At 40.3% G+C, this 17,507-nt stretch overlaps 1 protein-coding gene across 2 annotated transcripts; it reads right to left on the bottom strand.

The window, feature by feature from the left end:
* Nucleotides 1-2,230: 2,230 nt before the first annotated feature.
* Nucleotides 2,231-8,721, bottom strand: LOC118471433 (uncharacterized). Of its 2 annotated transcripts, none has more exons than XM_055007755.1 (2): nucleotides 8,531-8,721; nucleotides 2,231-3,545 (listed from the first exon to the last, which is right to left on the bottom strand). In XM_055007755.1, the coding sequence occupies exon 2, from the start codon at nucleotides 3,516-3,518 to the stop codon at nucleotides 2,640-2,642; it is 879 nt and encodes a 292-aa protein (XP_054863730.1). In that variant the 5' UTR covers nucleotides 3,519-3,545; nucleotides 8,531-8,721; the 3' UTR covers nucleotides 2,231-2,639. The 2 variants fall into 2 exon arrangements, with proteins under 2 accessions (XP_054863730.1, XP_054863731.1); XM_055007756.1 differs by having other exon boundaries at nucleotides 2,231-3,542.
* Between the last annotated feature and the right edge of the window lie 8,786 nt (nucleotides 8,722-17,507).

Below are 17,507 nucleotides of genomic sequence, written 5' to 3'. Positions count from 1 at the left end.
TGACTGCATTTTCAGATGAGCTTTGTTACAACTTGGCTCCAAAAGCCGCAACAAAACCAGGAGACAACAATGGTGTGGTGACTAAAAACGGTTCATTGCCACGCAAAACAACCAACTGGGCATTAAAAACCCCAAACCAAAACCCAGAATCATGCTGCTGGAGCCCCACCCAGCAGCAGCTCCTGTCAGAGAGCCAGCTTGAATGGAAGTGGGGGAGGTGAAGTGCAGCAGAGCCACTAGATCACAGGTGTGGCTCAATCAGGTGACGACTGGAACAGGCACACCTGATATGCAGGTGGAGGGTCGTCACAGCTTGTTCAAGTATTTCTCTGAGAAGAGAAAGACACCTGGTGAAGATGATGCTAGTCAGGTATGATTAGCCTTTTACTGACTCATAAATGATGATGGTTAGGTAAAAAATTGTGTTCACACTTGTAATCAGATGTGATGTGAGTGTAAATTATCTAACGTTAATGTTTTATGTAATCATATAAGACAAGTAACATTAGACAGGGAGGAGCAGTGGAAGAAAGTGAAGGAGAGCAAAGTGATGAGAGTAGAGGAGAAAAACTCATGGTGGCTCCATGAATCAGCTGGCAGCCGTTGCCTTGAGGGTTCCCATCTCAAGTGTGAACTGTGAGAGGGATTTTTTAAAAATTGTATTTATGTATTTTAATTTTTAGCATTTATTGTAGTAGACAGTGAAGAGAAGACAGAAAACGTGGGGAGAGTCAGGGAAGGACCATGAGCCACAATCAAACCACGGCCGCTGCGTTGAGGACTATAGCCCTTTTTATGAGTCGTCCACTCAACCAGTGGAGCTATCTGGGCATCGCATTGGACCACTTTTGATAGATGCTGACCACTGCAGACCAGGAACACCCCACAAGAGCTGCACTTCTGGAGATGCTCTGACCCAGTCGTCTTGTCAAACTGATTCACATCCTCATGCTTGTCCATTTTTTCTGCTTCTACCATCAACTTTGAGGACAAATGTTCACTTGCTGCCTGATATATCCAACCCACTAACAGGAGCCATGATGAAGAGATAATCAGTGTTATTCACTTCACCTGTCAGTGATCAGTGTTACGCCTGAACGGTGATTCTATTAATAATGAAGCATCAGCATGTTGGATTTATACACAAAAAAATGTGAGAGGTTGTCACATGATTAATGGGAAAGGAAAGTTCAAATACACAAAAATGTTCTCATTTTTAAAAACTTTTTCTCTAATTTGTCTATTTTAGTAGAGCTTCTAGCAACAGCTCACCGACATCTGACAGGTGTTTACCAGAAGGCAAAAAGTTGGAAAAAAACTTGCGTTATCTTTGATAGTATGTTGTATTTTAAAAACTTGTTGTGTAAAATCTTCATCTTCAGAGTAACTAAAACTGTCTGATAAATGAAGAACAACTAGCTTTAAGATACGATTTTTCCAACGTTCCTGTTTGGTTTATGGAAATGCTAAAATGAAATTTTGCATGTTGTTTTCTGCGATCTTAATCAAAGAAAACTGAAAAGTTTGCACAAACTTCATGGTTTCAGACACTGAAGGAGCATTTATTTGCACTTTCACTGAAATTGGCAAACCAGTTAAAAGGACAATTTCTAGCAGAGGTTCAAAATTCAATACAATGAATGCAACAGTTTGCATCAGTGTAGCTGAGTTATGAAAACTTCTACAGTAATTAATACACTGAGTGAAGGGAATTAGCTGCACTACTGTAAATGAATATCTGACAGCATCAGCACAGGTTTTTAAGCTTTTTATGACTTGGAATCAAGTTATTGATCCAATTTAATTAATTTACTACAACTCGGAGTGTGATTTAAATCAATTAACACAGAGATTTGAGTTTTAAAAGTATTTGCCCCCTTCCAGAAATCTTCTATTTTTACATATTTGTTAATCTGTTAAATGTTTCAGCTCATCAAACTAATTTTAACATGAGAAAAAGAATATCCAAGAAAACACAAAATGCAGTTTTCAAATGACTGATTTCATTTAGTGAAAGAAAAATACTGTCCATGTGAAAAAGTAATTGCCCCCTGAGCTACCAATCTACCAAATGACCAAGATTTGACATGAAACAATCTAGATGTGCTTTAAGTCCAGAATTTCAGCTTTAATTTGAGGGTATTTACATCCAAATCAGGCGAACATTGTAGGAACTACAACATATTTTAGATGTGTCCTCCGCCTTTAAATAATTGGACAAAACAACATATTGAACAGATGTTTTATTTTGAAAAGTTTTCAAAGTTGCTGCTATTTCTGTCAACTTCATTTTCTGCAGCTCTCCACTGCCAGTACATCATGAAAGTATTTACACATTTCTTCTTGATCTTTACTGGATTTTAAATCAGACAGAGAGGATGAAACGGTGATTTTCATCTGTGATTTCAGGATTTACATGAATAAAGTAGGAGCTGCACCCTTCTGTCCAACAGATACAGTCCATGAGGACAGCAAGAATTCTGAATAATGACACAATCCCGAATAATGTATCAGTGATTGGGAAGGACATTGATTATTATGGTGCAGAGACATAATTTTGCTCATTACTGATTTACATTTGTAGACGCAGTGTGTCCTGGATTTGGGAAAATCAGCTGCTATTGTTGTTGCTGTTGTTACTACCACTGTTGTAGCTCATGTTGCTGTTGTTGCTGTTCTTCTCCAGAAGGCAACTTCAGGACGAAAGCACATAAGAATCCATCGAAAATGAGGTGAAGGTTTGTGAAAAACAGAACATTCACATAAACAATTATATAATTCATTAACTTGTTATGGCTGTATGAGCTGAAAAGGAGGCATTGAAGAATGAAAGTGGGGACGTAGACAACCAGGAAGTTGCACATGGCAACAACCATGATCAATTTCTTCAGGGTGGAAGTGGACGGGGATAAAGTAGATGCTGTAGATGTTACAATGACGGACAGAGCAAGCAGAAACATGAAAGCGGCCAAAATGAATATGGCCACTCCAGGGACATACACATAAAGTGGAATTATAATGCCAATCATTAGACCAATCAATGAGTAGGCGATGCGAACCCTGGTTACACTCAGTGACTGATGACACAGATGATTGATGGACAACGAGGCATTCAGAAGATGAATAATCACTCCAAACCATCTGGACAGGAACCAGACTCTTTCAATGTAGAGACAGCTCCATTTACCATCGCAGAGCCTTCCAACGATCTCAGCTCCCAAGATGATTGCCAAAATCAGATTCATAGCATCCATGCTGAGCAGAGTCACCAGAGAGTTATGGACGAGTTGAACACCCATGAGACTGTTTTCCTGGCAGGTGAAGGACATGATGCAGGATCTTTTAAAAAGGCTGAGATTGCTGCGATGGTACCAGAAGACCCAGATGATGATGAGGAAGCCCAGCAGGGAGCTTCCTATCAGGTATCCTGCTGCCAGGTATGGGTCTCCAACAACACCTGCTGATCTGAGCATTGCTGCCTCCTGGATGGATTCCAGACTTCTGGAACTGGTCTCCATGATGTGTTGGTCTCAGTTGTCGACCTGCTGGAGGACGGAGAAAGAACAACTTTTTAAACACCATCTGCAAAATACAGAGCTGTGAAAAAGTATTTCTTCTATTGTTGCATATTTGTCACACTTAAATGTTCCAGATCACCAAACTAATGTTTATATTTATTTGAATAATAGACAGAAATAACCCACAAACCTGTATCACTCTGCGAAAAAGCAATTGCCTCCCTGAACCTTATAACTGATTTGGCAGCAACAACTGCAGTTAAATGTTTGTTCCAGCTTGTGATCAGTCTTTTCCATCACCACGGAGGAATTCTGGTCCACTCTTCTCTGTAGAATAGTTTGAATTCAGTCACATTAGATGGGTTTAGATCATGAACTGTCCTTTCAAGGTCTTGTCACAGAATCTCAATTAGATACAAGTCCAGACTTTGACTCCAGAACCTTCATTTAGTTCTTTTTGAACCACTCAGAGGTGGACTTGCTTGTGGTCTTTGGGTCTTTGTCTTGCTGCATAAACCATTAATGTTGAGCTTTAGGTCATGAACTGATGGTGGATGTTCTCCAGGAGGATTTTCTGATAGAGAGCAGAATTCATGGCTCCATCAGTGATGACAAGTCGTCCAGGTCCTCCAACCATCACACTACCACCACCATGTTTCACTGCTGGTATCATGTTCTTCTTGTGGAATGCAGTATTAGCTTTACACCAGATGGAACAGACCCATGTCTTCTAGAAAGTTCCACCTTTGACTCATCAGTCCACAGGATGTTATCCTAAAGTCTTGGGGCTTATCCAGATGTTTTTTTTAAAATACCAGATTTATGTTCTTTTTGGTCAGTAGTGATTTGATCCTTCCATCTCTCCCATGGATCCATTTCTTCCAGAATCCTCCTTATTGTGGAATTGGGGCTCACAGGATTCTATGATAGGACCAATATTATTCACTTTGTACCTGCTCCCCGTTGGCAACATTATTATGAAGTTCTGCATAATTTTCCCATGTTATGCAGATGACACCCAGTTTTATTTGTCTATGAAACCAAAGGAAACCAATCAGTTAGTCAAACTCCAGGCAGGTCTGAAGGAGATAAAGGCCTGGATGACCTATAATTTCTTCATTTAAATTCAGACAAAACTGAGTTTATTGTATTTGGCACTGAACACCCCAGAAACACATTTATATAACCAGATAGTTACTCTCAATGTCATTGCCTTAGCCTCCAGTTCTACTATTAAAACCTTGGTGTTATTTTTGATCAGGATGTGTCATTCAACATACATATAAAACAAGTTTGTAGGATAATTTTCTTTCATCTGCATAATATTGTAAAAATCAGGAACATCTTGTCTCAGAGTGATGCTGAGAAACTAGTCCAAGCATTTATAACTCCTAGGCTGGATTTTTGTAAATCCGTATTATCAGGATGTCCCAATATTTCTCTAAAAACCTCCAGCTGATACAAAATGCTGCATCCAGAGTTCTGACAGGAACCAGTAAGAGAGATCATATTTCTCCTGTATTAGCTTCTCTTCTTTGGCTCCCTGTAAAATCCAGGATAGAATTTAAAATCCTGCTTCTGGTAAATAAAACTGTTAATGGCCAAGCTCCATGTTACCTTAAAGACTTTATTGTACCAAATCATCCTAACAAAACCCTTCACTGTCAGACTGCTGGTTTACTTGTGGTTCCCAGAGTTTCCAGAAGCAGAATAAGAGGCAAAGCCTTCAGTTATCTGCTCCTCTGTTGTGGAATCAGCTCCCAGTTTGGGTTCAAGAGGTAGACACCTTCTCTACTTTAAGATTATGATTTAAACTTTCCTGTGTAATAAGGTTGTAATTTGGGCTGATCGGGATCATCTGAGCTGTCCCTTAGTCATGCTGCTATAGGTTTAGACTGTTGGGGGATTCCCATGATGCACTGGGCTCCCCAATCTCACCCAAAAGGTTAGGGCAGATAGCTGCCTTCCCTGGGTCTGGTTCTGTCAAAGGTTTTATTTTCCCTTCCCTAGAGTTTTTTTTAAATTTTCTTTCCCACCATCGCTCAGAGGGAATCCAAAGGCAACTTTGGATTGTTGGGTTTTCTCTTTCTCTTTTCTTTCTTTATAATTCGTAAGGTCTGTCCCTTAATATGCTAAGAGCTTTGAGATGACATATGTTGTGAATCTGCACTATATGAATAAAATTGCTTTGAATTTCAATCATGTAGATGGACCTTAACTGAGGCCAGTGAGGTCTGCAGATCTTTAGATGTTCCTCTGGGTTCTTCTGTGACCTCCTGGATTAGATGTTGATGCTCTTGGAGAAATGTTGGTGGTTGGTCCACTCCTGGGAAGGTTCTCCAATGTTCCATGTTTCTCCATTTGTGGATAATGTCTCTCACTGTGGTTCTCTGGAGTCCCAGAGCCTCAGTAATGGCTTTGGAACCCTCCAGACTGATGAATGTCAATGACTTTGTTCCTCATCTGTTCTTGAACCTCTTTAGAACGTGGCATCATGTGCTGCTTTTTCAGAGCCTTTAGCTACTTCACAATGAAGACAGGTTCTATTTAGTGATGTTTAGGTTCAACAAGCCTGGCAGTAATCATATGTGAGTGTGGATGGAGAAACTGAACCCAACTGATGAATGAATTTGGTCATTTGGTAGATTGGTAGCTAAGGGGGCAATTACTTTTTCACATAGGGCAAGATGGACTGGACAATATTTTTCCTTCAGTAAATGAAATCATGATTTAAAAACAGCTTTTTGTGTTTTCTTGAGTTATCTTTGTCTAATATCAAAAATCATTTTGATGAGCTGGAACATTTCAGTGTGATAAATATGTAAAAATAGATTTCTGTAGGGGGTGCAAACCTAAAGGAGATTTTCCTTAAAATTATGAACATTTGAGAGAAATCAAACTATTTCAGTAGCTGTAGCTTCAACCCGTGACTTTCATATCAAATGTTAACTCAGTTTAGATCAGCTTAACTCAACAATACATTTAAAATAGTTCTTTTTTTCAGTGTTTTTCATTCAGTCCCTGAAAAACTGAAGATTTTGAGGGCAAATACTTTCTCACAGCGATGTGTTTATCACATATCACCTTTGTGCTGGATGTTTTTTCTCTCTCCACTGCTCATAAGAAGCCATCAAACAGATAATTGTGTTCATTTTTAATCCGCTCTATAAAACACAACTACAACCATAAAATTTAAAGGGTCATTTCCTCACACTGGTTTGTAACACTGCAACAAAATGTTCTTGGAGGTTTTTATGCTGAAACATTTAAATGTGACAAATGTGCAAAAATAGAAGGTTTCTGTAGGGGGACAAAAACTTTTTCACAGCACTGGATACCCGTAATTTAAACTCAAATTTCATTGTTTATTGATTTAAAACACAATTCAAGTTGTAAATTAATTAAATTGGCTCGATAACTTGTTTCCAAGTCATAAAAACCTTAAAAACCTGTGCTGATGCTGTCAATTATTAAATCATTTAAAGTAGTGCAGCTAATTCCCTTCACTCAGTGTATTAATTATTGTAGAAGTTGTCATAACTCAACTACACTGATGCAAACTGTTGCATTCATTGTTTTGAATCTTGAATCTCAACTTGAAATTGACCCTTTAAACTGGAACTAATTTCGGTGAAAGTGCAAAAAAAAAACTACTCCTTTAGTGTCTGACACCATGAAGTTTCTTTAAACTGTTCAGTTTTCTTTGGCAAAGATCACAGAGAATAGCAAGTAAAAATTGCAATACTGTGTTTTAACATTTTGCATTTGGATGAAGCAAACAGCAACATTGGAAAAACACATTACTTGAAGTTGACTTTCCTTAAAATTAAGATTATTTGAGGGGAATCAAATGATGTGAGTAGCTCTAACGTCAACCTGTCACTTTCATGTCACTTGTTAACTCAATTTCAATAAACTTTATTTCATGATTCTTTTAAAGTGATTGAAAAGATTCATTTTTTCCAGCGCATTATATTCAGATCCCTGTAAACTTAACCAGCCTATTAATGCAACTGTTTAAACTGATTATTGAGTTTTCAAATTATTTGCAACTGAAAAAACTGACATTTAAAGTAACTTCAGTCAGATGGCAACTAGTCATTACAAAAACAGACCTTTAACAGTGAAGTTTTTAAATCAGATGCTGCAATCTCTCCTTAAAAACAAGAAAACTAACAGTAATCTGCAGCAAAACATTCAGATATTCAACACATTTTGTACTTTTTGATCCTCAGGCTTCTCTTCTACAACTTTAAAGATGTTTTCACTTCTAATCCAGTTGCTTTTTACACTAATCACAGAGAAAATGAAGATGATTACACTAAACAGCTGACAAAACTTGGACTAAAGTCATTATTTCAAACTCACATCTACCCGTTATTAATCATCAGCGATGTTAAATAGCTTCTAAAAACAATGAAAACACTCAAAATTGTGTCTTACTTGATGTGCAGTGTTGAGGCTGTTTGCTGGTGGAGGAAGTGACTGAGTGACTGATTTCATCTCTTTGGCTGCACATTTATGGCTGTAAAGCTAATTTGATTCAAGCACTTGCTCTCTTTTATTTCCTCTGTATCACCAGACAAAGCTGGACAGCATTTCTTCATTGACTTACATTGACATATTATGTTTAATTTGTGTGTATACATACAAATGTTATAAACAAACACTGATGTTTTTAAATGAGAGCTTGAGAAAAGGACAATTGCAATTCGTCTAATTATTGTTGTCAACAACTGTATTATTGTTGTATTTATACTGTAATAGTCCAAAATGATGTGAATATGCATGTACACTGCATAGTTTTACTGAAATAATATAACCTATGCTTCATTGCTTCCAGAAACAGGAAAAACACAGCAACTCACTGACAGTAAAATGATCCATCTCTCTAATGCCTGGCATACTTTCCCCCTCAGCACGCTGTGTGTGGACACAGGATGCTCACTTCACTTCATCAGTCATCTAGAACACAACGTGCACAAACCAATACAGCTGCAGAACCGACTCACCGGACCATCAGCTGTTGAAGTCCTCCCTCAGGTGTCCGCTTTCTGGACTAGCAGCGTGAGATCATGTGTTCGTTGTTTGAGACAGAAGACAAACTACTTCTCTCCAGTTAAGCTGTTTATGTTCTAATATCAGTGTTTCAAAAAATCTTGATCAAGGACTTCTTCTGTTTGGAACGGCCTCCCAGAAAAGGATCAAGTTTGATATGAACACAGCGTCTTATACAGTATGGTGAAATGTGATTGGCTAGAGGACGTATACATAGAATTCAGATAATGAAATGTGAATGGCTACAAGGTGGAGATGAACCATGGTTTAGACTCAGTTCTCCCCTGGTTGGTGCACAGATATGTCCATATCTCTTGACACACGATTCATCCAATCCCCAAGAGCAGCACTCTGTTGAAAGAACCCTCCTTTCTAACTCTTCCAGAGCTCTGCCTGTCATTTCTTCTCCTCTGTTGGCTGTGATGGGATGCAGCCACTGGTGGTATTCAACAGGAAGGATTGTTATGGTTTTCCATCTTAAATAAACAGTTTCAGTACAGCTTGCTGTGACCTTATAAGGGAATAGGAATATACTGTGATGCAGAGCAAAAACTCTCTACGTCTTTGGAATGTGTACTTGCAAGGAGCTATAACTTTCCAGCTTGTCCTGTCTGTGACCAACGTATATTTAAACCTTCAGAAGCTGAGGTTAGTCTCTCCCTTTAAAAGGTCAAGCACAACTCATGCATTAATTGGACTATATATCATATTGATATCAATATTGTATTACTCTTAATTACATGAAGCTAATATCTACACACCATGATGGAACTGCTGACTGCATTTTCAGATGAGCTTGTGAAGTATCTGATCTGGTGGTTGTTGACCATAGAGTGAACTTTTAACTAACAGGTGGTTCTGGTGGTTGTTGACCATAGAGTGAACTTTTAACAGATGGTAGTAAGTACTGAAGATGTGTTTTCAGGCTCCAGAAATCCTATGCTGTGTTGACTTTGGGGTCCACTGTTAACCTATAGCTGATTTGTGACCCTTAGGAATGCACAGAAGGGGAGTCTTGTCTGAGGAGTTGTCACTCTTTAGTGGGGTTGTAAACCAGATGCTGTAATTTTATACGTTGCTAGAAGGTATAAAAACTGACCGTTGGTCTTTGTTCGAGGAGGATCATTGGGCCACATCCTTCCAGACAGCTCCTGTCTGTACGATACTGTTCTTTCTTTTAATAAAGTTCTTATTAAGAAAGTCAGTGTCAACGGGCGTTTCTTCTCCACCTGAACATCACGGACATCAGAGAAACAACGACAAATTTGTGGCGTCACGAACAGGATCAGATGCGGAATTCGTCGGCGGCTGGCAGCTCCCTTGGTCGCTCTTCACCGTCCTGATTCGACGCGTCAGGTGAGCTGGTTTCTCACTTAATTGGGACGCTGATTTGCTCATGGGGGCTGTGGGGCTTTTGCTGATGTGCTGCACTGTTAGAATTATGTGCGCTGATGTTCTGTGATGTGTTGGTGTTTGGAGCGATGTTCCGTCTAAATTGGGGTTAATTGCGCATAATTAGGTAAAGTGGGGATAGAATAGAGTAGATAAATGTTGGGATAAGAGAAATAGAAGTTGAAGTGAGATCGTAGGAAAATAGTATAGAAACCAAAGCAGTAGATTTTATCCCTGGCCAGGGTTAGTGATTGGCATAATAGAGAATAGGAAAGAAGAGAAGAGCAGAGGATAGAGTTTGAGAAAAGAGACAAAAATAGAGGGCTCGAGGAGCCTATGAATAGATGTGTTTTTACTGAGTTGAAATGGAAAGTAGTTAAGGACAAGCCGCAGATTTGGACAAAGCCCTCTGGGAGGCAGGTAGCACTGGCCACAAACCCTGTTATGTGAATAGCCTACATGTAGCAGGTCGGTTCATAGAACTGGGGATATAATGATTATATTCAATCGTAAATAAGTTCCCTCTCAAGTTCCCACCGAAAGACGTCACGGTGTCCGAAGCAGCTTCTCGATTGGATGATTTATATCCCAGAATGGTAGCACAAATTTAGATGATAAGAGAAAGAGTAAAGTTAAAGGAGCGGCTCAAGCATGCTTTTAGGATATGTGTGAATGATTTGGTTCCGGGATCGATGGTTGACTGTGTTTTTGGATGATGTTAAATAGGCCTGTATGTTTTATTTTATGGATCTGATTTGTTTGTTTGTGAGTTGATTGATTGCTTCTGGTTTGTGCTTGCGCCAGTAGCTGCGTCTGTGTCTCGTCAGCGCTCTGTCTTAGCTGCCCCCGCCCTGCGTGTGTGCGTGTGCTGCTGTTGTGTGTGAAAGACTGGTATGTGCTGTAATGTGTGAATGGATTATATAAGAGATTTCTTGTTAATGAATATATACATATAGGTTGGGATGTAACCATTTAGAAGGAGAGACATTGTCGTTTCTTTAGTGTTAAAATGTATTAGCCTTTTTGTCTGCTAATATATATGAGCCACATTGAGGACTTTCTGTAATATTGCTAATATAATGAAATAAATGAGCCTTATAAAGGACTATTGTGAATTGATAATGTGTATGAGCCTCATGGTGGACGTTTGTATATTTGATGAGATATATGAGCCTTGCTGAGTCCGAGAGACCAGTGAGGACATTCTGTTTGCATAAGCATAACTAAATATTTTAGAGGGGAAAACACACATAGGGAAAGAAAACCAATAAAGTTCTTTAGGGTCAGATGGTACATTTTGATTTTGTGGATGGTACTGGTGGATTGATTGGTTGATTGTGTGGTGTGTAATCTCACATTCTCTTTTCTCTCTTTCTGGATGAGAGAAAAAGAGAACTGTGGTTGAGAACTTACAGTTGGATTTGAGCGCACTTCAATACTCCCTCGTTTGATTTTAAATTGATAATACATAATATAAATACAATTATGATATATGTTTAGAATGAATATAAAATGAAAGTAAGGGATTTCTTTGTAGAATAATATGATAGATACGATAGGTTTGTGCCTATTAATTGTTTATAGAGAGACTTTGTAGGGAACATTCCCATTGTGATAGATTAAAATAATATCAATGTTGGTAAATATACATTGACTATGCCGAGGCTCAGAGACTATTATAGACTCTTAGAGCAGGAAGATGTCACCCTGGTGAGGTGTACTACAATAAATCCAGCTGAGAATTTGCCAACTCCAGAGGATGGGGAACCACATGATTGTGTTCAGGAAGCAGAGAAATACTCAAGGCTCAGGTCTGATTTGCAAGCTTTTCCGTTGCATGAGCCAGACTTGGAGTACTGGACTGATGGATCCTGTTATCGAATAGGAGACAAATTGTGTGCTGGTTACGCAGTAGTGAAATTTCAGGGGAATGAATTTGTTGTTGAGGTAGCGGAGGTAATACCACAACCTGCCTCTGCACAGCTGGCTGAACTTGTGGGGCTGACTGAAGCATGTTTGTTGGCAGAAGACAAGCGGGTGACGATATATACAGATTCAGCCTATGCTCATAATGTGTGTCACTTGTTTGGAGCAGTGTGGAAGAATCGAGGATTCAAGAAGACAGATGGTTCTCCTATACAACATTGTGCTCAGATTATGAAGTTGCTGCATGCAATGATGAGGCCTAAGGAAATAGCAATAGCTAAGTGTGCAGCACATAAAAGTGACATTTCAAGGGTCACACAAGGTAATAAAGCGGCTGATGAAGCAGCCAAGGCAGTTATAGGTGCAGATAAAATGGGTAGAGTTCTTCTAGTTTCCCATGAAGTGGACTTGGAGGATAATATTACACTCAGAGATGTGATTTTGATGCAAGAAGCTGCATCTGCCATGGACAAACAACTTTGGTTGGACCGAGGTGCCACCCAGGATTCCACTGGTCTATGGAGAAATCATGAGGGGTTGATGGTGGCACCGCCAGATCTGTTGGGTCTGATGATTCATGAAGCGCATGGACTAGCTCATGTTGCAAGGGGGGAAGTTAGGAGAAAGATCACGAAAGAGTATGGGTTTTGGGCACCATACTTGCTTGAGCAGATTGATTATGTCATAGGCAGATGTATTATTTGTCTGAAACATAATGTTAGGAGGGGAGTGATGGTTCCTCCTGGGCACATTCCAACTCCAAAGGGCCCAATGCGTGAGCTAGTTGTGGACTTTGTTGATATGATAAGACCGGTGGGAGGAAAGAGATATATGCTAGTCGTGGTTGACAGGTTTTCACGTTGGCCTGAGGCGTGTCCAACCAAGCGAAAGGATGCTCAGTCTGTTGCTAAGTTCTTGTGCCGTGAGGTCATAAGTAGGTGGGGACTTCCAGATCGAATATCTTCAGACAATGGGAAGGAGTTTGTGGATAAAACGGTGAGACTGATTCTACAAAAATTGGGAATTAAACAACGTCTGGGTGCTGTTTATCATCCGCAAAGCCAAGGTATTTGTGAGAAAATGAATGGTGTGTTGAAAAATCGCATTGTCAAAATCTGTCAACACACAGGTTTGAACTGGGTAGCGGCGCTTCCATTAGCATTAATGGTGTGTCGTTCGAGCGAGCTCCGTGATTTGCGTATGACACCTCATGAGTTGGCTACGGGAAGACGGATGCCAACACCTTGTTTGCGCACAAGCGGAAAGGGTCCGAGTTTGGCACTTTTGGAAGATGAAATGCGAGCGTACGTTAAGTACATGGCTGCTTTGCATAAGCGAATATCCACGTATGTTTCTGACAGGCAAAAACAGGAGGAGGTGCAAGAGAAGCTCGATGAGCAAAAGAAGGACGTGGTGCAGCCTGGAGACAAGGTATTCGTGAAGGTGTTTAGGAGGAAGTGGTTTAATGAACGCCGTGAGGGACCATTTGAAGTTGTTCGCAGCACTGGAACTGTGGTACAGGTCAAAGGGTCCCCGACGTGGTATCACTTGTCGCATTGTGTTAAAGCACCACAGGGAGAGGTACCACGATTACAGAGCAGAGATGATGAGGACTCAAGAGTGCCAGGAGAATCTGCTGAAGAAGCAGTGGTACATGAGGACCTCCAAGGTCACACTCCAGAAGGAGAGGTGGATGTTCTTGATGATTTTGAGCATACTTTTGATGATGCCAGAGACGACTTTTCAGTCAATGGACAGGAAAGGAGATTTGAGGACGTTGACTTACAACACGTCCCAGAAACAGCAGAATCTGTCTCTCAAGAATGTGAGTCAAAGACTCCAGAGGGCTGTGCCGCCTCTCCAGGAGGGTCAGCGGAACCACTTGGATCGAGGAGCCCAAGGCCAGTCCGGAGAAAGGTTAGACCTAGACGTTATGAGGACTAGGATTGAAGCGATCCTGAGGAAGTCTATTCGGCTTCCATGTCAGTGTATTGAGGGATATCAAGTTCAGTGGGAAGATAATCATGGTAACATTATTGATTTATCAGATACATCACCTTCAGGAAAGTTTGTGTTCAATAATGACCCCATGAGGTTGAAGATGGGAGGAGACTGTAGTATTTATCTACGTAGATTTCAGTTAGAGGATCAGGGTGATTATAGATGTTCTCACCATGAATCACAGGAGCATGGTGTACAGTTAAATTTGGGGGCTAGTGTGGTGACTTTAGTGGAGATAAATGAGAGTAGGAATAAAGAGTCCCAAGTTGTTAAAGAACCACAAATGGTGACAACTATGGTACCAACTTTTTTGCCAAAAGTCGACAAAGTACAGCAGACATCTACTTCTTTGGTTCCGAAGGTTGCTGATGCATTACATTTAACCACAGTTGTGTCTACTCCAGTTACTACTTTGGTTACTACTATGGTAGGGGAGACTGAGACAAAACCGAAGGTAACAATATCTACATGGCGTTTAGAGCCCGCAAAGATGACACCGATACCTGTTGCTATATCTATGACGCCTACGACATTGAAGGATGTAGTGGATGTGAAGCGAAAGTCCCAGATAGAGTTGAAGGATGAATTGTTTGACAATAGTAAGCAAGTAGACAATCGAGAGCCACTTGTTGAGAATGATGATGTAGATTCATTGGAGACAGTTCAGATGAACGTATCAGAGGTACAGAATGATGGTTGGACATCGGAAGATGGGACTGAGGCTTTGCGTACATTACGGAAGAGAGACACTAACTGGAAGGCGTATGGTTTTGACTCCTCAGTGATGAAAATTGCAGACCCATGGGCAAGTAGGAATTTGTGGTTTCAGCAGGTGACCCATTCTGTGAGATCTATTAGTAGGCTAAATTGTCCATGTCTGGTGAAAATTCCATCTCCAGGCACATGGCCTTCGATTTTGGAGACGGTGCCGCATCCGTTGGCGGCTCCATGTCAATCGAATGCATTAACATGGTTGTCTTATCAACAGGGGTCACCGGCAGCTGCCTTGAAGGCTTTGTGGGGAACTTTATTTCAGCCAGGTTCTATTTGTTCTTGGCTGAGGACATTGCCATATGTGAATTTGATGGACCAACATGAGAATGTACTGACAGCACTCCCTGATGCATTAGATGTGAAACCTGTGAGAGCTTTTGGTTGTTTCTGTTCCAATAAGACATATATGGGATCTGGAATGTTTATGGGAATATCTCGTTGTAATGAATATAGGATGCATTTGGGTAAGGGTAAACTTATAAATCCTCATGAATTGTTTCCTGTAACTTTCCGTTTGCCCCATAACCAGAATAAGACTGTGTGGGTGCTTGATCGTCTTTTGCCTGCGAACGTTACTGTAGGAAATTTTAAGGATATTTGGTGGGTTTGTGGTGACAAGGCGTATTTGTTTTTGCCAAATGGATGGACAGGGTGTTGTTATATGGCAACATTGAAACTCCCGTATGAGGTTTTGGCTGTCAAGGACACTAATGCAACTAACAAAGTTCAGTCTAATGTTGCTCCTGCAAATAGGAAGAGAAGAGAGTTGGCGCAGTTTCATAATTTGGAATCCTACCATTGGAGGATAAGTTTGGGTGAAAAATGGGGTATAGGACTCCTTCCGTGGTATGGCGTTACGTTTTTGGCTGATCATATTGACAATATCACTTATACCCTGCAGGGTTTTGCGAATGAGACTATAAGAGGGTTTGGTTATTTGTCGAATACTCAGAGGAGTCATAGACTGACATTGTTGAAACATGATATGGCTCTGGACTATATTTTGGCCAGACAGGGTGGTTTATGTGTGGCTTTGAATTTAACTGGGGATGCTTGTTACACGTTGGTTCCAGATACTTCTGATATTATCACTAGTGTGATAGATGCGTTGCAAGCCATTAGGGATGCGTTTGGTCCATCGGAAGGTGCTGGATGGTCTGCTAATGTTTGGCTGGAGGACCAATTGGGTCCAATGGGAGCTGTTGTACTCCAAATTTTGATAGCGGTTCTTTTGTCACTGTGTGTGATGTTCTGTTTCTGTACGTTGTTGTTGACCTTTGCGAAGGCTATGATATTGAGATGGGTTGGTGTTGTGCTGCCAGGTGACAACGTTCAGATGCCGTTATTGAGTGGAGCTTCCTTGAGTGAAGATGAGGCAGATGTCATGGGGAGTCAGATGGTGGATAAATATCCCTTTTGACTGTCTCTTTTGGTGTGGTCCTACTTTTTCTTTTTGTAGTTCTTTAAAGGGGGAAATGGGAACTTATGGTTTTTGATTTGATTTTTTGAATTTTTTACTTTTACCTTTTAGTATATTGCAATATATTATACTGTGTTTGATGTGTTTGTTGTTACAAGATACTGGTTGGTGTGTTTTGTCTTCCCAGGAGACTATCTGGGAAATCGAGTAAAGAGCGGCTGTCGTTCAGAGATCTCTACAGCCAAATGGACTCATATGCTTGAATATGGACAATGCAATGGAGGAAGAATCCGAAGTGAGGACATTACAGTGATGGCATACTACGACTGGAACTGTTGATGGACGACAGTTTGATATATTCATGTTTTCATGTATGCCTATTGTATGGATTCTGTTTCCATATGTACTCTGTTTTTAATATTGGATGCTTATTCTTGTTTACATTTTTATATTATGAGTTAGTGATACTATTAATATGTTAGTTTTTGAGTTTTATGCCTATATGACTGATATGAGGTGTTTATGACAGGGGGTTCATTACTTGGATGTTTTCTCTTAGGAGGTGAGTACATTGGGATCTCAGGTGTTTTCTTTTTTTCGACTGTTTAGGGGCAGTAATGCTAGGCAGGGTCAGGTCCATTGAAGGGTTCGATGGGTCGACCAGCCTGACATTGGATGTTTTTGATTTTATTTCTGGGATTCCCATGTGTATTCGCTTCTACTTGTTTACATACTTGTTTGAACCTTTTGTCTAATTGGCTTGGAGTACTATATGTGGTCGCCTAGGGCAGAGGGACCGTGAGAGAATTTTCCTGTCTTGTTTGTTCGATGGATGATTTGGAAAGATAGCTGCCGGGCAGGTTTTTCGCTCTCACACTCCGTTAAATTGTTATACTGTTGAGTTTATGCTGTGATTAGCACGGCTAAATAGGAATTGTCATGTATACTATGTAATCGATACTATGGTAATGTTTTCGACGCTTTGTCAGCGCCGAAGGGGGGAAATATGAAGTATCTGATCTGGTGGTTGTTGACCATAGAGTGAACTTTTAACTAACAGGTGGTTCTGGTGGTTGTTGACCATAGAGTGAACTTTTAACAGATGGTAGTAAGTACTGAAGATGTGTTTTCAGGCTCCAGAAATCCTATGCTGTGTTGACTTTGGGGTCCACTGTTAACCTATAGCTGATTTGTGACCCTTAGGAATGCACAGAAGGGGAGTCTTGTCTGAGGAGTTGTCACTCTTTAGTGGGGTTGTAAACCAGATGCTGTAATTTTATACGTTGCTAGAAGGTATAAAAACTGACCGTTGGTCTTTGTTCGAGGAGGATCATTGGGCCACATCCTTCCAGACAGCTCCTGTCTGTACGATACTGTTCTTTCTTTTAATAAAGTTCTTATTAAGAAAGTCAGTGTCA

The sequence above is a fragment of the Amphiprion ocellaris genome, chromosome 23 (genome assembly GCF_022539595.1).
Source record: "Amphiprion ocellaris isolate individual 3 ecotype Okinawa chromosome 23, ASM2253959v1, whole genome shotgun sequence".
NCBI classification, from domain to species: Eukaryota; Metazoa; Chordata; class Actinopteri; family Pomacentridae; genus Amphiprion; species Amphiprion ocellaris.
Note: the sequence above shows the minus strand (reverse complement) of the source record. Positions and strands in the feature narration are given on the sequence as shown.

Bases quoted from the DNA above. Each gene is read 5' to 3' on its own strand.
- LOC118471433 (XM_055007755.1), bottom strand. From the start codon at position 3,518: ATGGAGACCAGTTCCAGAAGTCTGGAATCCATCCAGGAGGCAGCAATG.